Raw genomic sequence first — 23,258 nt, forward strand, 5'->3', positions numbered from 1 at the left:
ACTTAAACATGAGTTAAAACCATAAAACATAGGATAAATCTTCATGACTATTGGTCTGGCAATGGATCATTAGGTATATCAAAAGTAAAGAAACATGAGGAAAAATGATAAATTGGACTTCATCAAAATTAAAAATTTTGTGCATTAAAGAGTATTAAGAAAATGAAATGACAACCTACAAAATAGGAGAAAATATCTACAAAACACACATCTGTTAAGGGTCTAGTACCCAGAGTATATAAATAAGTCTTACAACTCAACAACAAAAAGACAACCCAATTTAAACACGGGCAAAAGACTTGAGTAGACATTTCCCAAAAAAAGATATACAAATGGCCATATATGAAGACAGATTTTCAACGTCATCATCATGGCCAAAAGGTTGAGACAACCCAAATGAATAAACAAATTATGGTATATATAGACAGTGGAATATTACTCAGCCATATAAACGTATAAAGTACTGACACATACTACAATGTGGATGGACTTCAAAAACACTAAGCTAAGTAAAAGAAGCCAGAACAAAAAGACACATTTATATGAAATATTCACAATAGGTAAATCCTTAGAGAAAGAAAGCAGATTGGTGGTTGCCAGGGGCTGAAGCAGAATAGGTAAAACAAGGTGCAACTGCTTAATGGGTTTGGGGTGATAAAAGCATTTTTGAAACTAGACACAGGTGGTGATTATACCTTGTAAATACACTCAGATCACTGAATTGTTCACTTTAAGTTGGCTGATTTTACATGAATTTCACCTCTATTAAAAAAAAAAAACCCCTGGCCATGTTAAAATTCTAAACAAATTGGAAGATGGTTTACATTTACATGTAATATTAATATAGAATGTCATAAATGAATTGTACATTTTTATTTGTACTTGAGTAATGTGTTGGCTTATATAAGTTTGCTTTCTTCATCAAAAAGAAAGAAACTAATTAACTGGATCTCTTTCCCCTAACCCTTGAAGTGCCAACTTCTCCTAATCCTTTCCAAATTAAAAGACCCTGACTACTCTAAACCATCTCTCAATCTTATACTCCTCAATAGCAACATAAGAATCCAATTCACTTGATAAATCCACTCTAGGGATCCCTGGGTGGCGCAGTGGTTTGGCGCCTGCCTTTGGCCCAGGGCGCGATCCTGGAGACCCGGGATCAAATCCCATGTCAGGCTCCCAGTGCATGGAGCCTGCTTCTCCCTCTGTCTGTGTCTCTGCCTCTCTCTCTCTCTCTCTGTGACTATCATAAATAAATAAAAATTAAAAAAAAATAAATCCACTCTAGTTCAAGACAGCTGATCTAGAATGCCATTTATTCATTCAATAAATATTTATCAAGCACCATCTACATGCCAGGAATTACACCAGTTGCTGGGGATATAAAAATGAGTAGAACAAGTATTCTTTCTCTCATGGAGCTTATATTCTCTAATGAAGGGGTAAGTTGACGATAATATGATAGAAAATAGGGTAACGCAAGAAAACAGTTTACAATTGCTAGCAGGACAATAAAATAGAAAGCTGTTGATCAAGAATGACTGAGAAAGGCTCTTTAGAGTAGGCATTAAAGAAAGCCTGAGAGACATTTTTGCTGAAGTCTTAAATGACAAGAGAGCTAACAAAGCGACTGGCTGTCTGGGAACATGACATTCTCCACAAAGGAAAAAAGAAAAAAACATCATGATTTAGGAAGAAGCCTCCCATGTTTGAGTTCAAAAAAGAAGGCTCAAGTTAGTGAGTCAGAAAAACACTAGTTCTAGATGAGATATGGGACACGCAAAAGCCAGATCACACAAGCCTTCATAGGCCATGAGTAAGGAATCTGGATTTTCTGAAAATTCTAGTTCTACCAGGAACTTATTCTCTACCTTTGACTAGATGGTCAGACTTGATGGTCCACAGAAAGCAAGCACCATGCTCTAAAGTCGCACTGCCTAACAGAGTAGCTCCCAAGCATGTGAACTAGTCCAAGCTGAGAGATTATAAATGTAAAATATACACCAAAGTTCAAAGCTTAGTACTAAAAAGAGCAGGAAAAGTGTCTCACTTATAATTTTTAAATTTATTATACTTTTAAACGATATTTATGTTTATTATAAAATTTATTAATGTTTAAAATACATTGTTATTTAAATAATATTAGATATATTATTTAATATTATGATACTGTACTATATGTTAATATATTTAGTATATTATTAAAGGTAATTTCACCTATTACTTTTTTCTTTTTTTAGTATGGCTACGAGGAAATTTTAAATTACATTTGTGGCAGGAAGCCTGCATGGCTCAGGACTTGGGCGTTTGCCTTCAGCTCAGGGCATGGTCCCGGAGTTCTGGGATGGGTCCCCCACATTGGGCTTGCTGCAGGGAGCCTGCCTTCCTCTGCTTGTGTCTCTACCAATCTCTCTATGTCTCTCATGAATAAATAAATAAAATCTTTTTTAAAAATTACATTTGTGGCTCATTTTATGTTTCTATTGGATAGCACTGCACCAGAAAAAGGGCCCACAAGAGCAGGGATCTTTGTTCTGTTCACTCATGTAACCATGCTGGGCTATTGTTAGCACTTGATAAATAATAATGAATGAATACAGACTTGCAGTTTTGTAAAAAAAAGAAGATGCCACATAAATTAGCAGTTTACAGCCAAGGTGGGAGAATGGGAGGGAGGAATGTTGTTTAGGGCCACCACAACGCATCACTATGCAAGGCTGTGGTGCTGTCATATGTACCTGGGTTTTTCCCCTCTCCCCACTCCTGGTATAAAAATTAAAGAGCTTACAGGTGCTACAACAGCAGCACCAATCCATAAAACTGAGTCATGTTTAATTACTTCAATACTGATCTTTTCAATTACCTAGACTTCACTTTTTATCCTCGTAACATTCCATTATTTCCAACGAACAAGTCACTAATCCTTCATCAACTCTTTGATTTGTTATCTCTGCTTATGTACCCTATATTACAGAGCTATAGTAGAGAAAGTTCAGGATTAAATAGACTTGCTATATTTCTGGGTCTCAAGATCTGATTTCAGTGCTGTAAAGAATCTGCCACTAAAGACCTGCCAAAGATCTACTGATTCATGAACTGTCTACCTTTACTAGATGATTTCAAAGGTTCATTCCAACCCTCTGATTCTGTATTTACAAAAGATCTTCATAGTCTTAACAAATAAATTCACACTGATTTAGACATTCATTTTTTTTTTATTCTTTTCACAAATATGTACTTCACTGACTCATACAGATTCTGTTAAAGGTAGTAGGTGTTGAAGGTGAGGACATGGACAGTCTCAGTACCTATGAAGTTTATAAGAATACCGAGGGCACTGCCTATATTTGGCCCTGAATTAAGGGTAGAGAGGACAGACCTGGTGCAAATATATAAAGTTTATAAAGTCCCTCTTTCATTATGCTTTTTTCTCTTTGTAATTAACTCCTCCCTTTACTTTAGGGATCACCTCATATCCTGCCCTAATCAAAAAATGGCACAATATCCAATTATTCATACTAGTACATAGATACGTGTTAAAGTGATCTGTAATATAGTTTTATTTTAAGATTCCATTTGAATAATGAAGTTTGAATGAGGCATCTACACATTGGGCCTTTTAACTTCAATTATGAAATAAAAGGTTTTTATCCTTGAATACAGTTATTTAAACAACAGTAAACAGTAACATTTTCTAGAACACTGAGATATAATGCTGTCTTAAATTTTTATATTACTTTATAGTTTAAAGAGTATTTTATGAGTCTCACAACTCAATTAAGTAAACAGAAACACATAGTCCCTTTTTTAGATGAGGAAACAAACTCAGAGAAATAAAGTGGTCTGTCAAATATCATACAAATATTAATTGGTTTCAAAATAGGAGAGTTGCAAGGGAGTTGCAAGGCTTGCTCCAAAGATGATATTCAAATTTTTGACAATTAGTAAAGGCAATGTCTATCAAAACAGTCATCTGCCATAATACTAGTGCTTAACAAGAATAGATCCCAGCCATAAACAAGCAGTAAAACTGAGTATCAACCATGAATATCAGGGAAGAACTCCTGCTTCATCCTAGCATTCAAATGTGAATTATTATAAGTGGTGTACCAGCCAAACAAAACAAGTATTCTGTTAATAAATTCTGCAAGTAAGCACACGCACACTCACCTGACCTGAAAAGTAACCTTAACTGAGGACATTATAGGTGGCTTAATGAGTATTTCATTGAAAACAGATGCTTAATACCACTAAAACAAACATAGACATCAATGATTTAAACATTTTTAAATGATTTAAATATCTAAGTTATCAAATCAGTAGGCAGAATAGTTTCTCATCAAAGAAAGCAAACAAAAAATTCTGAGGATCGATTAGCTTTGTCTGCATAAAAGCTAGAAGCTCAGAAAACAAAAACACAGAAAATGTAGTAAGATGTTTAGCATACAGAATTATGTAGAACATAAAGAACTCACATTAATCCTTCAGAAAACAATAAAATCCAACAATAGGCAAAGAAATAAATATACAATTCACAAATATACAAAAACTAAAAATAAAGCTAGTTAACATACACAGAAAATATTAAACTTCACTAATAATCAAAGAAAAGCAAATTAAAACAATGAGATATCAATTATAAAATTATCCCATATGGATCACAATGTTGCCAAGGATAACAGCACATGTGTGGCAGACAGGAAGAATATAAAGCATGTGTGAAAGTGATCTAAGAAGGCAGGAAATAAGAAGGCAGAAGTATTTTCCAATAAGTCCTAGATAATATTAATTCACTGAAAAAGCATTTACTGAGTACCTGCTCTACACTGAATTTTTAAAATATTTAACCTAACCTTATGTGACTCCAATCTAGCATGAAAGACAGACTTAAAAACTCAGAAACTATTATAAAAAATACTTTTCAAAGTGAAATGGGACCACAGTGGAAAGATACTTCATTTAGTGGTATCCATCAAAATTATTTCCAATGAAAAATTTTATCAACAGAATACTTCATCTGTGGATATAATTAGGTTATCTTTAATACAATAAGGTTTAGTTTTATTTCTATCACTATATAAATGAAGGAATGTCATTTTAAAATCATTTGGGGGATCCCTGGGTGGCTCAGTGGTTTAGTGCCTGCCTTTGGCCCAGGGCGTGCGTGATTCTGGAGTCCCGGGATCGGGTCCCGCATTGGGCTCCCTGCATGGAGCCTGCTTCTCCCTCTGCCTGTGTCTCTGCCTCTCTTTCTCTGTGTCTCTCATGAATAAATAAATAAAATATTTTTAAAAATAAATAAAATAAAATCATTTGAATTACATTTTATAGTCTATTTTTAAAAGTGAATAAAGGAAGGTGGAAGAGATATAATAAACCATGAATGAAAGACTCAGTAATCAGGGATGGAAATAAGACTTATAGCTGAGCTAATACATTAAAAGACAAAGTCTACATCTGGATTCAATATTGGTATGAATTCATTGGCAAATTTAAAAAGAATTTCATTGTACAAAAACAAAAAGATGGTTTTGATAGGCTTTAGTCCTCTGGTTACTTTTGTTTCTAGAGTCATATGATTAGTATAATAATATGATACATTTAATATGTCACTGTGTATATGGTTTTGATAAAAATGCACCCACCAAATTGTCTCAAGGGCACATGCACAAGCTGTTTTAAAATATACATACTGCCTTAATGTTTTTATGTCAGTAAAAACAAATTCAAGTGAGCTTTTATAAGTTCGTACAAAATTAAGAATTTTAATTTTCTAAAAATGAATCTTGACAATCTTACTTAAACCCCACCTTTTGACATAATTACTTATATAAAATAATGCATTAATTCTCTATTTAGTACCTACTGTCCATTAAAATGAAAAAGAATGAAACACACTTCCCCCTTTCAAGGCACAGACAACTATATTTTATTATAAAATTTTAAGTTTCAACTTTCACAGTGACTTCGTAAAGTCTTGAAAACCATTTGATGAAAACTCACCAATGTAATCCTCACACAGTGTTTTAAGCCCTGGATCAAATCTCACCTCTTCACAGAAACCACCCTACACTCCCCAAGTCAGGATTGACCGATAGATGATGATACTGATACCAGTAACATCAGCAACAGCTGACATTTACTGAGATTTAACTCTGCCAGCTATAGTACAACTATCATTTCATTTGATACGCAAACACAACTGCAGGAGGGCGATACTAACAGGAATTTACTGAGGGCCTGTTATACTGCCCTTACCTTCATGGTGCTCAAAATTCAGTGGAAAGGATGGCACAGGAACAAATAATTATAATATTAAGTAATGCCTGTAGCAACAGGATTAGATAGAGGAGCACTCCAGGACAGCAGCTGATAATGCATTACAACCAGTACTCTTAAAATCGAAACCATAAAACTTAACCCTCAAGACCTTGAATGATACAGTTCCTGCCAGCCTTGACAACAAGCTCACCACACCATTCTCCCCACTTCAAGAAGACTCAACTTTTGAGCTGACTCTTGAAGGATGAACAGTTTGTCAGTGAATGCAAAGGCAGGTTAGGGCCAAACTCTGCTTTATATACCCACAAATTTTTAAGTGGAAAGATGATATGAACCTATGAGAACTTTCAGAAAGAAAACTCTGATGGCAGACTCAGTCCACTAGCAATGGAAAGCTAGTGTGGGGAAGATAAATCGTAAAATCATTTATAGTGGCAGCAACAGGAGCAGCAGCAAGCAGCTAACAAGTGTGCAACCTTGCTTACAATCCCAATGGACAGTTCTGTGGTAGAATAATGAACGTGTTGAGCAAAATTAGATACAATTGGGAAGATGAAGAAGAGTCAGAGCATGCCGTGAAACAGGAAGGCATCAAAAGCAAAATCCATGCTCCATTCATATTTCAAGCTGAAACTGCCCCAACCACTAAAAAATCATATACAACTTAGGTAGCAGTCTCTCAAGTAAAAACAAAATTGTTATTAAAAATGAACTTGCGGGGATCCCTGGGTGGCTCAGTGGTTTGGCGCCTGCCTTTGGCCCAGCGCGCGATCCTGGAGTCCTGGGATCGAGTCCTGAGTCAGGCTCCCGGCATGGAGCCTGCTTCTCCCTCTGCCCGTGTCTCTGCCTCTCTCTCTCTCTCTCTATGTCTATCATGAATAAATAAAAAATTTTAAAAATCTTAAAAAAAATAAAAATAAAAATAAAAATGAACTTGCCCTCTAACCCAGTAGCGCCATTTCTCAGAATGTATCCAAAGGACATAACATAGTATGCCAATACACAAATATAAACATTCCTGCAGCTTTGATTAGAACAACAAAAACGGAAAAGCTGGAACTCATTTTGTCCAAAGTACTGAAAGAAATATATGTTGTCACATACATGTGGACCTATATGTACCAGTGTAGGCAGATCTCTAAGATCAGAAGTTAAAGGGAAAAAAGACAAGGAACAGAACACATATACAGTATGAATCCCTTGTGTAAAATATGATATGTGTACATATGTGCTCAAAGGACCCACAAGAAACTGTTAACGGACATTACCTCAAGGAAGTAAAACTGAGGGGCAAGTAAGGAGACACTAATTCCCCTTTCATACTATTTGAAATGTTTACGATGTACTCATAATTACTTACATTTTTTCCTTAATTTATATCATTAAAAGGGTAAGTGGCTCACACACATTCTGGTTCAAAGTACAGAAAACTATGCTATACCATTTTAAAAACTCTCCATCTAAAATTGTTAAAATTAGAGATCTGCTACCTAGGAAGCTAAATTCCTATTTTCTGGAAAATTAACTTATATGCATCTCTTGATTTCCTAAGATTAACCAAGACTTTACTAGATAAGACACAATAATCTTTTAGTATATTTTTCCAATGCTAGAGAACATTCTCTATTTCAACAAGTATCACAAAATTCTTAAACCAGTGGCCATTAAAATTACATACTGTTTTAGATATTTTTGCCATGATAGTAATAAAATAGCGATTTAAGTTCATACACAATTTTCCAGGTTACAAAATGTTCTGACATGCAGCATCTTTGTTCCTCAAAAGAAAACACTGAGGTAGGTAAAGAAAGTAATATGATATTAGGCCTAATTTAGGCTTAGGCATCTTAAGTTTAGAGAAGTTACACAACTACCCATGGTCCCAAGAGCTACTAAGTAACAATGCAGGAATCCTGGGTCCTTCCACTAAATCATCTCCTTTCAAATAACTATGTCACCATGTACTCAGGGTCATATTTAAGGCAGGGAGGGAGAGCTCACCGTCCATCTGGCAGTGACAGGCAGTCCACCAGGCGAGGAATGTACCATACAAAAATAAAGTAGATGAAGGTGGGCCTGACTGATGAAAAGGAAACAGAACTGGGACAAATGCCAAGGAGAACAGCAACGAAGGTGAAGACCGGGCAGCTTCCCAATAAGGGCAGCCAAAGAAATAACTTTGTAAGGTTAATTTACTTAGTTAAGGTAGAAGAGAAAGTCTATTGGAAGAACTATATTGTGATGTGTAAAATCATAAAAGTGTGTATATCCAATCAAAAGATTTAGGAAAGATGTAATGGAGTGTACATGTATGATGTATTTAACCAGAGATTAAAACCTGGCACATGATTGCTATGAAAAATTTGATAGGTCTAATCCTACAGTGCACAGTCATATTAATGCTGTGGCTTGGAACTTTAAGAATCATATGCAAAATATACTTAGAACTCAATTTCACTCTATGGGATACACCAAGTAAGGAGCAAGAATTACTTCTCACACAAAAAGATTCATTCTCCTAAGATTCTAGTACAGCTCTAAACAGTAATAGTACCTGCTAGGGTAAGAAAATCCTTCTTAAGAAAAGGGATTGTAGACATCAGAACTAATACCAGGGTCAGTCCACCGTGGTTCTAATAAGGAACCACGGGTCTTTAAATCCTGATGAACAGACTTCCCAGAAGAAGTCTTACAGCAAACTTTTACTGCTGACACAGCAGAAACAAGGTCCCATGGATATCAACAGTTACATCCCTTACTGTGACAGAAGGAGAAAGGGTTAGAGAGCCAACAATTTTGACTCCAAATGTCAATAAATACTTCTAACATTTAACATACATTTTTTAAGTTATTTAGAGGTGAGGGTTTCTTTAATTGTTTTATTCTTGATACATTTTGCTTTGATTTGAGTTTTAGTAAATATATAGAATTATTCATTACATTTTGCCATTTTAACACCCATTCACCCTTCTCCTGCTAACATATTCTGATTCCCCTTAGGAAATTACTACTTCCCCATCCTCAGAATATGTTATTTCTACTACTCAGCTTCATCCTAGCTCCAGGTTAGACACAGATCAAAATGGTTAGACACAGATCAAGATGACGTGCTCAGAGAAAGGCATATGACCCATCCAGAAGCAATGAAGCACAAGAATCCTTGCTGGATTTCATATGAGGCAAAAATCTGTTGGAGACTAGACTCAATACAGAGGTATCAAAATAAAAAGATGAATTAAAGTTAACTCCTTTCACCCTGAATCAGCCATACATGAAATTAGCTCTACAAAGACTTTTAGTTATGTGAGCAAATAAATTCCCATTTTGGCTTAAACCAGTCTAGGCTGGGTTTTCTTATACTTATAACCAAAAAGTGATAAACTTGAAGTTGATACCAAAAAGTGGGGAAGCTCCTAGAAAAAAGGTTTGTATAAAGCACAAACCACTGACCAACTCTAAAACTACTAAAAGTTATTCCAGATATTTAACAGCATAAGATTTCTGAAGCTGATTTCTATATTCTGCCCCATTCCAGAATACGATACTGGGAACCAGGAAAATAGTATAATCATGTTTTTTAAAAGAACGTGCAGGGTTTAAGTCCCTTCTTTGCCTTCATTTCCTAGTACCACTTCCCCCAGCTAATAAATGCTTACTCCAAATCGTATTAATATTACATTTAGACTTCTCATTTTACAGAACTCCTTGAATGCTTCAGTGCCCATTAGTTTTTATGGCATACATGACATAATCACAGACAATGGTGATCAAACAACTTACTAAAAACCAGTGGTTTAGAGAAAGTTGAGGAGTTAAGTAGCAATCTCTGAAATAACCTAAATCTCAAAGGTAATACTTAAGGTTACATGCAAGACTTTATCTGAACAACCATCAAGCCTCAGATTCCAACTTCTTTACAATCAAAATTTTTTCCCCTCTTACTCTTTCTCTCTTGGGAAAAAGAATACATACAATTTAATGGGGCTTATAGGTATTCAACATGAGGAAAAGACTGGAAAAAACAGCAGAGTAACACCCTCCCACCCCTCACCAATCTATCTCCTCCTACCCCAAAGAAAGGAGGGTTGAGGGTATAAAATAGCCAAGGTTTTAAACAATAAAAAATTTATGGGATTTTTCCAGAAGAACACAAATCTGCTCAACACATAGAACATACATTAGAAAACATAACTAGAATATTTTAGCCATTATTATATACAAAAGGGCAGGGAGAGGCTGTCTTCATGAAATCTGGATTGCAGATGTTTGGCAAAAAAAAAAGATTAATAATCTATCACAAAGTCCCACAACTAGTGATTCAAAATGAAAGCTTTCACTACTTACACCATATGTAAATATACATATATACACGCTGCTTATAATCCCTTGATCTGAAGAGAAAGAGAACTGATACTCTACTGTGAAAATGGTCAGTGGGCAGACATTTTAAAATCCTTTCCCACATGAAAAGATTCCTGAAAAAGAGATCAGAAGACAACAGAAAAGCACTCAATATATATGGAGTTGTAAATCCTATATGAACTAGTATCTATTACACAAAGAGAGAGCATGCAACAAAGTGATTAGGGAAGTCAAACATGAATTAGTCCAATAACAGAGAGGCAAATATAAACCGCCAAAAAGCACTTTATGGAATAGAAGCCCATACAAATCAAAAAGATGACTATTATTATCAATGAAACAATATTAAACTTTGAAACTCCAAATAAATCTTAAGTCAATAAAAAATTGGTATGACTTCACTGAGGAAAAAAATATATCTGAAGTAAAACAAAATACATATCAAGGCAGAACATATATTTTTAAAATACAATAAATCAAATATTTACAAAAAAGATATATGTACAAGGCGTTAACTCTAAGTGCACGAAGATAAAAAACACCGTAGTCTATTGTGAATAGCCACTGTTTGATTCTATTAAAGAACCCTTCACTGTACCTAAAAATGTAGCCCTCTTATTAAGTCTATATCTCCCTCATCAACAAAGATAATTCAAAGTACTCGTGGTGGATACTAGGATTCTGTTCTTGATTCCATAGTCCTCTTTATATTCTGCTCAAACACATCTGATCGCAAAGACATTCCCATCTATATAAGTGAGATGACAGGATGATGATGACAGTAGCAAGAACAAATACCTACAGGGCTTTATATGTGCTAGGTGATATTCCTTGCATTTTATATACTTAATTGTCAGAACAACTCAGTGAAGTAGGGTGGTCTTCTTATCTCATTTAGTAGATGCAGAAAATGAGTAAGAAAAGAAAGTTGCCCAAGTTCACATACCCAATATATAGCAGAACCAGATTCAAACCCACAAACTCTGCTTCCAGAATCTGTGCTCTTAATTACTACAGTTTAATTCTAGTAGTTTGATATAATTTTAACCCTTTCTTTCCCTCTAATCTACTTACCACTCTATGATTCAGTTTCCCACCTACAACATGGGTCAATAGTTCTTATTCATACAGTTGTTTAATCCTTATATGAGGATTAAATGCAAAACCATACATGTATTTAGAATAGTGCCTGACACATACCAATACTATATAAATAGTACTGCTCACAAAATATCTATCAAAAATCTGTCACTGAAGTTGAGAATCAGTTATAAAACTAACAGTGAGAATTTACCAAACAGAATAGTCTTAAAGTGTCCTTCACACTTCTAAAGAGGTGATGTTTAAATAAAACTCGGCTTTCCCAATTATTTTCATAATAAAACAGACCACCATAAGCCTTGAGGAAAACACATACACATAACTTAGGAATTGCTTTCTTCAGTCTGGAACAACTTCTCCATTATTCTTTTTCCTTCATTGCGCACCCCCCCCTCACCCACTACACACACACACACACACACACACACACACACACACAACATCACAGAAATATATCTCACCTGGGTAAAGGTAAATACTAAAATTTTCTCTTATATACCAAGATAAATGTTTATACATGTTTTAAGAGACATAATTTATTTGGTATTTTAATGTTGTTCTCATCTGGACAACTGGGTCCTACATATTCTGAAAGGGTTCAGCCAGAACACTACTCTCAGTTTGCCTTTACCAAAGAGCTAGAGAATTATGGAGACAGAAAGAATGATAGCAATCTTCTAGTCCAAGGTCTAATACTGATCGAGATTTAGATTTGCTTCTAATTTTCTGTTGTGACAACATTCTTGCCTATGCCTCACTGTACAATTGTGCTAGGATTTCTCTAAGTACAGATGAAAGAGGAGAATTGCTGGAGGATCCCAAAGTCTGTATGGATTCAAACTTTTAAGGGATTATCAAATGAATCCTCAAAAGTAGTTGTACGAAACACCTAAGAATATGAAAGCTATATAAAATACACATAAGGCAAGGGGGGGGATATCGTTGATTCAGGTTCAAAAGCTAACCTAAATTTGTAATTAATTTGTTTAGTTATTTGTCTCTCCTTCTCCTGAAACCTCATTAAGCTGATAGAGACTTTTGAAAATAAATAAATAAATAAATAACTAATAACAAAAGAAATCATCACAAGAGAGTTTAATGACTTTGGAAGCATTCTATGGAAAGATCCACAGCCAAGAGGCAAAGAAGGAGTGTGCAACAAAAGGAGTGATTGCCAAGTAAACTCCAAGAGGCTCCACCACTGGGGAGGTTGGGCAGGAGTAAGAAGGGATGGAAATGGCAACTAGCTTTTTCATAGAAGCTGAAAAGAAGAAAATAGAATAAGAAAAGAAAAGAAGAAAATGGAATCCTTATTCTACCCCTACCCTCATCCCCATATATGCAGATGACATGCATTCTGGCACTTAACCCCACATGGGAGCAGAGTGAGAGGCTCCTCTCTCAAGAAATTGAACAAACTGCTCTGTAGGCCCTTCCCCGAAAAGCCATCTCCCAGTCCATTCACCCTAAAATTATATCTGCCAGTCAAAAAGCATTGCCCAATGTTTCCAGTGAGTGCTGGTCAGCCTTCCTGCTGACCCTTGCCATGGGCAAGACCAGAACAGAGGAAACAACCACCCCAGAGGAAGTAAAGATGATTCAGGAAACAGGAAATAACTTTTTCAAAAACTTGTTTTTCTTAGAGTGATGAGAAAAACTTTTGCATCCATGCCTCAACATCAAGATGTTACAAAAAAGGACAAATGAAAAATGAAAGAGTTCTTATAAATTAAAATATACTCCTGAAATAAGAAATTCAGTTAGAAGACTCACAAAATAAAGTAGAAGAAATCACCCCCTACCAACTCCCCAAAAGGTAAAAAGACCAAAAAAAAAAAAAAAAAAAAATCTAGGAGGAAAAAAAAAAAGAATAAAATTCAGAAGATTCATCATCCAGTGAAGAAAATAGAGGAGGAGCTTATTAAGGAAAGTGTTCCAAATCTGAAAAAAGACAAAAGTGCTATTTGAAAAGAATTGAGTGTTGAGCATAACTAATAAAAAGGACTCACATCTAGTAGGTACATCCTTGTGACACATTTTATTCCTTGTGCAGTATCAGGAACATCAAGATAAAAAGAAAAGTCTAAAAAGTTCCAGATTTGGGGGGTTTGGGGGAGGAGGCAGGTAAGAGGCCTACAGATAAATAAGACTCTGAGAGGCATTAGCTATAACATTAGCAACATCAGATGCTAGAAGATAATAGATGAAAGCCCTCAAAGCTCTCAGAGAAGCTTATTTTCAATGTAAATTTCTACATAAGCTATCAATCAATCAACTGTGAAAGCAAAATAAAGACATTTTCAGACATGCGGGATTCAAATAGTTGACCTCTTATTCTTGTACCATGAAGAAGATAGTTTAGGAAGAATACAAAACAAGGGTGAAAACCAAGGAAATAGGAAATATACAAGAAAATGATGGCACTAACCCAAAAGTCCAGTGAAAAGAAATTCCAAGGATGCAGCTGTACAGCAGACCTAAAAAGCAATGAGTCCACATTAGAACAAGAAATCAGGAAGCTCCAAAGAATGTCTTCTCAAAGAAGAATCACATAAATTCCAGGAAACAGGTAAAATGATTAAGAAGGTAGAAGACATTAGCAAAATGATAAAGATGGCATATGCTGCTTCTCTAAACATGAAGGAAAAAAACAAAAGGAATAACTCTAGGAAAAACAAAAAATTATACACAACATCATGATCCTAACATAGATCCATCAATCTACAACATGGCAATGATTTTGAGCAATTATGTGTGAGAAAAATAAATCCATTTAAACCAGATGCTGTTCTCCTTCAGGTGACCTAGAAGTGTGACACCTCAACTTTTAGAGAGGGAAATATAATTTTAGCATATCATTGTTTCCTCTTTCAAGATGTCCTTTGCCCTCTCGCTTCTCATTCATTCATTCATCCATCATGCTAACAAATATTTACTGAGCATCCTGCATGCCAGGCACTGTACTAAGAATGGAGATAAAGCAGTGAACAATGAAGATAAAACCCTGCCCTGGGGGAGCTTGCATTCTAATGATAACATGACTCCTCCTCTTCCAAGAATCTATTAAGCAGTTTTATCTCCTAAGGAGCTTTCTCTGAACTTCTGTGTTAGGCTAAGTGCTTTTCCTTTACTGCTCCTAAAGAATTTTAATAACTCTTTATATATAAAGAGAGTCAAAATCAGCTTTTTATATAGGTATTACCTCAACAATGCAACAACAGCAAAATTTCTTAAATTTATTAAAGTTATTTGTACCTCTACTGAAGAGCCCTGTGCCTAGATCCATAAATGTTTTGAACCTTTCCATTCAACTGAAGTGTAAATAAAACTGCCAAGTAAAATGTAAAGCAATATAGATGTTGTTTATTATTTAACAGATAGGAAGCTAAAGTCTCTGTCAGGTAAATGACTTGCTCAGATCATAAAACTAGTCTATGAAAAAGCCAAAACTAAAATCCATAGTGCTAGGTTAAATTAAAGTAAGTGGTCAAATAAAAAAATGGGCCAAAATGGGAGAGAATAACCTCAAAACTTTATTTTCTTAAAACTTTCCCAAGTACACGACAGATGTCTAACACAGAGACTCCATTTTCTTCCATATGTCAAGGCACAGCTTAACAATTACATAAAGACCATTGTGAAAGCCTCAAAAATATAATCTACTTTTTAAAAGCTTCAATTTCGGGATCCCTGGGTGGCGCAGTGGTTTAGCACCTGCCTTTGGCCCAGGGTGCGATCCTGGAGACCCAGGATCAAATCCCACATCGGGCTCCTGGTGCATGGAGCCTGCTTCTCCCTCTGCCTGTGTCTCTGCCTCTCTCTCTCTCTCTCTCTCTCTCTGTGACTATCATAAATAAATAAATTAATTAATTAAAAAAAAAGCTTCAATTTCATAGAGTTGTGTATTTCCACTTTGCAGTATATGATACTTGAAATGCATAAATGTTTAGATGTTAAGTGATAACTGATATAAAATATATTCATTTTAAAATATTTCTTCACAAGGAAATCTTCAAACTTATTCCCATAAATATATTATTTATTACAATATTAGACTACAAAAATAGAACACTTAATAGATGAGGAGAGTTGCTTTATATTCATAGGACAAGCAGCCAAGGAATTGATCCTGTTTCAGTTCAACAAACATTTATCAAAGCTTTGTTAGATGCCAGAAGCTACTCCAGGACTTGTAATATTTCCATAATGAATTATAAAAATGTCTGTCCTTGGGTGGCTTATGGTAGGGGAAGGCAACTGCAACTATCTTCCTAAACACTAAGAGCTGACTAATTAAATGTGACTTCTGGGTACCACAGCAGGGTTATCTACACATAGGTTTCACCACACTTAAAAGATGGGTCAAAACAATGTAATTATTTTTGAAAAATAGTCAATTGCTAAAATATACAATATTAGGACTTGAGTTGTTTGTGAATTTGATCACAGAAATCAGAGGATTTAACTCACATATGTTTATAGATCTCCCAACATTTAGTAGCTGAAGGAGTCAATGAATACTAACTAAACAGTGATTTTTATTCATAATGCAACCAGAAGACTCAGAGAAACTTTTAGCACCCACTAGAATACAAAAGGGTTTAACCTTCATCCTATCTCTAGTACCAATACCACTGATTAGCACAATTACCATTCATTACCAGCTCAAATGCCAACTCTGATCTGCCCCATGGTACACAGCACCATTTAAACAGATATAATTCCAACCCTTTGCTGCTCAGCCTCAATTCCAATTACTGGAATATTCCTAACTAACTCCTACACCTAATTCTATGCCTTTATCTTTTCTTGGATGTTTCCCAAAGGAAAAGTATAGGCCAAAGTATAAAACCTCTGGAAGAGATATTTTGAAGCTCCTTTTTTAATATCTATTCTGACAATAAGATAACTGGTTTTATGACTTTTAAAATATATGAAGCACGCATACAATCACCAGCAAACTGTCAGACAATCCTGAAAACTATTAAGAAAAGTGCCAACAACAATAACAAAAAGATAAGCACAAAAAGGAATAAACGAGCCAATACACATATAAAAGGTGCAAAGGCTACTTACTGGTCAAAATATGTGAAAAAAAATTAATAATAGTAAAAATTATAATAATAATAGTAGCTAGAATTTATTATGCCCTTTCTTTATGTGTGAATATACAGTAAAGACTTACCTAATTAATTAATCAACCAATTATATAAGAAACTACTCAGGAAAACAGAAAAAGTTCCAGAGCAGATGTGATGTTAGCTGGTCCCTCATAGATACAAATTCACTAGGCAAAGCCTGGGGTAAAGGCAAGCACTCAATGGTGGAAGAAAAGATGAGGTAATAACATTTACAAAAACACCATAATATGAATCCAGTCTCTATTCTAGGAGCCATTTCTATTCTAAAGTGCATAATAAAAGTGACAAGTTATGAAACTGCACAGAGAAGAGGGAGGTAAGACATAAACAGCACTGTATTTTAAGCTAAACAAATGAACTTAAATTTTTTATAGGTATGTAACTTAATCAGATTTGTTTTATCCTATACCTTTAATTTTCAAGAAAATATTTCATCAATACCAGATATCAACTGATAATTAAAATTCAGCAATACTTCATTCCTAATGAAGTATCTTTCAAAGACAAGCACAATTCTACAAAAAGTACATTACTTGAGTGGTCTTCCAAAAGTCATTACTTTTAAATCAAAAATGAAAAGAAACTGCCAACCTAGAATTCTTTACCCAGCAATTATATCATTCAAAAAATGAAGTTAAGTAACATTTTTACCTATCGCCATCATACCCACATAAAAGAGAGCATTGAAGAACATGTTCTTCAAGCAACTGTGAAATATAGGAAATATAGAACAAAAAGCAAAAAAACTGACAGTATAAATAAAAAGAAGAATGTCCTGTGCTGTTTAAAATGAATTAAATAGATGCACTAAATCAATAAATTAAAAGAAACAACCATGTAACAAAAACAAAAGAGCATATAAACTCTAAAAAAGAAAAAGTTCCCGTACCCTAAGGAAAAAATTGATTGTTCTGTGACCATGAAAACAATTGAGTTTTAACAGATCAAGGACAACTGTTTCACTGGTCACATTTCTAAAAGCCAGTCGATTAACAGGTAACAGTCACACCCTTGAAATTCAGACAAGAGGACTATCACTCCAGTGATCATTCCTATAAAATGATCAAATACTTACAATGCCTAGTCATTAAATAAAAAAAGATACAAATCTTTATATTGCTAACCTTCCCAGTAGTAGTACTCTTTTCTCTTTTTCAATAATATATATATACATATATATATATATATTCTTTTATATATATATATATATATATATATATATATATATATATATAAAAGAAAAGCAGGATGCAAATATTCTTGAGATCTAACAGGAGCTGTTATCAAGGCAACTGGGAATCAAATTCTCCCATTAACTCCAAACTCAAGGATAACTGTTCTGTGAGAATAACAAATTACTCCAAATGTAGGACTCCTCATACATATTCAGTGGATTCTATCTTCCAAAAATGAATGTGAGTAGGGTAAAATATTCCCTTTGCTAACTGGCAAAGAAGATTCCTGAGGATAATGATTCATCCATATCCATATTTTAGAACTATACTATACCTTCACAGTTTGCCATTACTGGCAACAACATAATAAAGTACTTGAATAAAATATTTCCTATCTATTCACAATGGTAATATTTACATTTAAAACCAAGAAAACAGATTTTCCATTTCATATATTTCTATACTTGATAGAAAGTATTATTTCATATATCTAATACTTGATAATTTTAAATACCAAGTGTACTAAGTTTAGCCCTGAAATGATTTTTAAACACTTCTCTAAAGTATAATTATTTTCAATTAGAGCACTGTTCTGTCACTCAAGAGTCATCTGATTTACATAAATACTAGTTAAGCACCATAGAAATTCTAAAATATATAATTAGAATGTCACAAATCACCTAATTCATCCTGTCAAAACAGGGATTATTTTAAGTTCTATTTCACTTCTTCAAAAAGAAATCATATTTACTTTATTTTCTCTAACAGAAAAAAAAATTAGTAGGATAAACTTACAACGTACTTCCCCAATCAAACCTTAAAATGATTCTGGTTAACCACTAATTGACTCAAGTAGTTAAGTATTTTTCTGAATGTATTTTACTTAAATATGTCTGACAACATACAATAATGTCATGTAGTAATTAGGTTACTGTTCTACAGTATTATAAATTATTTCACTGATTATTATTCTTACTCATTCACAGATAAAAAGGTCACTTTTGTCCTTATATCCAAGTAAATTAGATGCACTTCTAGCATAAAGTAAATAATTTTGTTAATAGCTCTTACTTATGGTTAAAGCATAACCATAAAAAGCTATTATTGGTGATCCCTAGGTGGCTCAACAGTTTAGCACCTGCCTTTGACCCAGGGCATGATCAGGAGTCCCCCAATCGAGTCCGGCATCCGAATCCCTTCATGGAGCCTGCCTCCCTCTCTCTCTCTCAATGTGTCTCTCATGAATAAATAAATAAAAATATTTTTTTTTAAAAAAAAGCTATTATTAAATAACACATTTCACTAACCTGAATTCACAGACACACACACAATTATGAGCTAGCTTTGTCATTTTCAAACCCCCTAACAATATTTGGGAAAATAAAGACAAAAAATGTTTTTGTATTATTTTTTAACATTCAGAAACATAAAACCTTAATTGTTTACCACAGATTATAACACAGAAAACATAAAGAAATACTATAAATATTATGAACTTGAAATAAAACTCTAGCCATAATTTATTGAACTCACATTAATAAAGAATATACATACTGATTCCAAATGAAGAAGTGGAGTACCTGGTAGATTCTAGGTGACTTATCAAAAATTTCCTAACAAATAAACAATCATATGACTCTCAAATTTGCCATACAAAGATATATGCTAGTTCTCAGACCTCATACTAGATCCTTTCACAATGTAAAACCTTTTCTTTTTTCACACTGATATTTTCTTTGTAACAAAATACTACCTAGTTAGATTGCTAAGCATGAATCTTTAGAAATGAGATTAGCAAAACAATTTAAAAATACTTACTGTCTTGTTTCGTAATCTAATTATGTCCGAGACAGAGCCAGCGCCGCAGTACTCCATAACAATCCAGAGGTCTGTGTTCTTAAAATAACTGCCATAGTACTTTACAACATATGGGCTAAAGAAAAATATATACACAATTAAACTTAATTTCCAAAGAAAATTATTTCTTAATCCCAATATAAGTATTTTCAACATTTCATAATGTTCCAATAAGTAAATATCTATTGTACATCAAATTGTCTATATGTAGGGTTTATATAATTAGGTTTTAATTCACGGATGAAATTTAACAGGATTACAAAGCAGAGTAGGCCCAAGTGCTTTGAGTGATTCCCAAGAACATAAGGCTTGGTTCTGGCAAAGAACTTGGTATATAACATAAGGAACAAATGAAAATATTGTCCTTTAACTAAAGCATTTTAAATATAAATCTTTAAGGGAGTTTGCACTCAGATATTAATACTCAACTCTAAAATACTCTAATTCAACAAAGTCAACAAAATTATTTTCAATTCTCTTTTATTTGGGCCTTAAAAATTCCAGAGATAAGTAATTACAACTATTTTTGCTTTAAATTCAGATTACTAAAATTAATCATTTAAAATATTTATTTAAAGAAAAGATTTTATTTATTTATTCATGAGAGACACAGAGAGAGAGGAGAGAGGCAGAGACACAGGCAGAGGGAGAAGCAGGCTCCATTCAGGAGCCCAATGTGGGACTAGATCCTAGGACTCCAGGATCATGCCCCAAGCCAAAGGCACTCAACTGCTGAGCCACCCAGGCATCCTTTAATTTAAAATATTTCTGAAGTTTTATGTCTTTCAGAGCAGAATAAACTATGTTTATAGCCTGTTTTTAGGAAGACTTAGAAAGGGACAGAGTGTCATATATTTATTTATTTAATATTTAATATTTATTTAATATTTACTAAGAGCAAGCTATATACACTGATATGTAAGACATCTTGCCCAACTCAAAGAGGCAGAGTACCATATTCATAGAATACGTAAGATAAAAATAAAAGTAGCATAAACTAAGTAGTAGACAGCTTAAATACCACAAGAACTAAAATAAGGAAATGGCAGGGCCAGCAGAAAGAACCTGTAGTAAGGGAGGGATTTGAACTATGAAAGAAAGGTTAAAACTCTTCAATATGAGTGGAGAAGAGATAAGAACATTCTAGGAAAAAGAAAAACTATAAGTAAAGGCACAAAATAGAAAGGGAAAAAAAACAAGAATGGCATAGAGGACAACTTGTTCAAAAGATATTTTTAACCAGTAGCGTTTATCATGAAAAGTGGCATCAGTGTAAGATAAATAAAACATAAAAATCAAATTAGCAAAAAATAATAATAAAAGGAAGTATTACAAAATATGACATAAAGAGACCACCAAAAAAGAGCTCAAAAGAAAGCAATCAGGGAAGACTTCTCAGTGGAGCCTTTAATTTTCACTAAGTCTTCAAGTCAAGGGTAGAGTAGACTGGTTGAAGCTTAAGTATTTAAACTAAAAAGGTACCTACAAAGCTAGGATTCAATCCTTTTTTATCCTTCTGCTCCTGGTTACCTCTTGTATAGACTTGCTTCCCAACTGGTCACCTTGTCATAGTTTTCTCCCCCATTCAAATCTATGTTCCATATAGTTGACAAGGTTACTACCTTCCTTTAAAATAGAAGTAAAATAAACTGGCATATTGTTCTCCCATTAAAAAAAAAAAAGAAAATTTTACTTAAAAAAGAAAACCTCCAATGCCTCTCCATTACTAAAAGGAAAAGATCTTAACTGCTCTTTATCACATACAAGAGCTTTCAAAATCTACCTCTCCACCCATATCTCTCATTACTCCCCACCTCACACCTTAAATTTGCAGACATATTCAACTCTGGTAGGTGCTGGCAATGGAAAGCAAATATCAGAAATTCCTCAGTGTTCACTGAACCACTGAACAAAAGTGCTTGTTTACAAACAAATGAAACTGATCTTTAACACACCCAGAACTTCAACCTATGGGAAACATAAAAATGTCTTCTTTACATACACGTTTTTGGGGTGTAAGTACCAGTGTAGAAACCTTTCCAGGGAGTACTGCTCCTACACACCTGACTATGCATCGGAAACACCTGTGACCCAGGTCCCACACCTTAGGGATTCCAATTTCAGTAGGTCTTTTTTTTTTTTTTTCCAAAAATCTTATTTATTCATGAGAAACAGAGAGAGAGGCAGAGACAGAGGCATAGGGAGAAGCAGGCTCCATGCAGGGAGCCCGATGTGGGACTCGATCCCGGGTCTCCAGGATCACATCCCACCCGGGCTGAAGGCAGCGCTAAACCGCTGAGCCACCCGGGCTACCCTCAGTAGATCTTTTAAAAGTTCTATTGGCAACTCTGATACTGGCCCACAGTTAAACCTCACTCCAGAAGAATATCCTTCAAAGAACTTCTTTAAATATTAACCTTCTCATTCAAAATTAAGTAGCAATGAATTCAGGATTATGTTGACTGAAAAACACAAAGAAAACATATATTTTATCTTGCAGGTCTAAGGGCAGGACTGACAGCCCTTAGGAAAATTAGGGATTCTAACGTGGGTGGCTACCTGAAAAAGCAACCCTATCTCTCTTTAACAAGGGAGAAGGGTCAAGGGATCCCTGGGTGGCTCAGCGGTTTAGCACCTGCCTTCAGCCCAGGGCATGATCCTGGAGACCCGGGATTGAGTCCCACGTTGGGCTCCCTGCATGGAGCCTGTTTCTCTCTCCACCTGTGTCTCTGCCTCTCTCTCTCTCTCTTTCTCTCTCTCTCTGTCTCTGTCTCTCATGAATAAATAAATAAAATTAAAAAAAAAAATAAGAGTGAGTCAAGAGGACAGCTTTGGGGACAAGTAAAATTCTCTTCAAAAAATAATTTGTGGGGGGCAGCCCAGGTGGCTCAGAGGTTTAGCGCCACCTTCAGCCCAGGAAGTGATCCTGGAGACCCGAGATCGAGTTCCACATCAGGCTCCCTGTGTGGAGCCTGCTTCTCCCTCTGTGTCTCTGCCTCTCTCTCTCATGAATAATTAGAGAGTCTCATAAGTCTCATAAGACTCTCATAAGTCTCTCATGAATAAATAAATAAAATCTAAAAAAAGAAAAAAAATACTTTGTGGGGCACCTGGGGGGGGTGGGGCTCAGTGGTTAAGCATCTGCCTTTGGCTCAGGTCATGATCCTAGGGTCCTGGGATTGAGTCCCACATCAGGCTCCCCAGAGGGAGCCTGCTTCTCCTTCTGCCTATGTCTCTGCCTCTCTGTATCTCTCATGAATACATAAATAAAATCTTTAAAAAAAAATACTTTGTGGTCCATTCTAATACACAAGTACACAGATCAAGGTCCAACAGTTCT

The 23,258-nt window shown here is 34.8% G+C and overlaps 1 protein-coding gene across 8 annotated transcripts in view; it reads right to left on the reverse strand.

Moving 5' to 3' along the window:
• The window catches only part of STK3 (serine/threonine kinase 3), a 375,543-nt gene that overhangs the window by 197,875 nt on the left and 154,410 nt on the right, over nt 1-23,258 (reverse strand). For all 8 annotated transcript variants that reach the window (XM_072773995.1, XM_072773990.1, XM_072773993.1 and 5 more), the window contains one exon: nt 19,880-19,994. In XM_072773995.1, coding sequence (XP_072630096.1) covers nt 19,880-19,994 — 115 coding nt within the window. The remainder of the gene's footprint in view (nt 1-19,879; nt 19,995-23,258) is intronic.

This window comes from Canis lupus, chromosome 14, assembly GCF_048164855.1.
Source record: "Canis lupus baileyi chromosome 14, mCanLup2.hap1, whole genome shotgun sequence".
Lineage (NCBI taxonomy): Eukaryota > Metazoa > Chordata > Mammalia > Carnivora > Canidae > Canis > Canis lupus.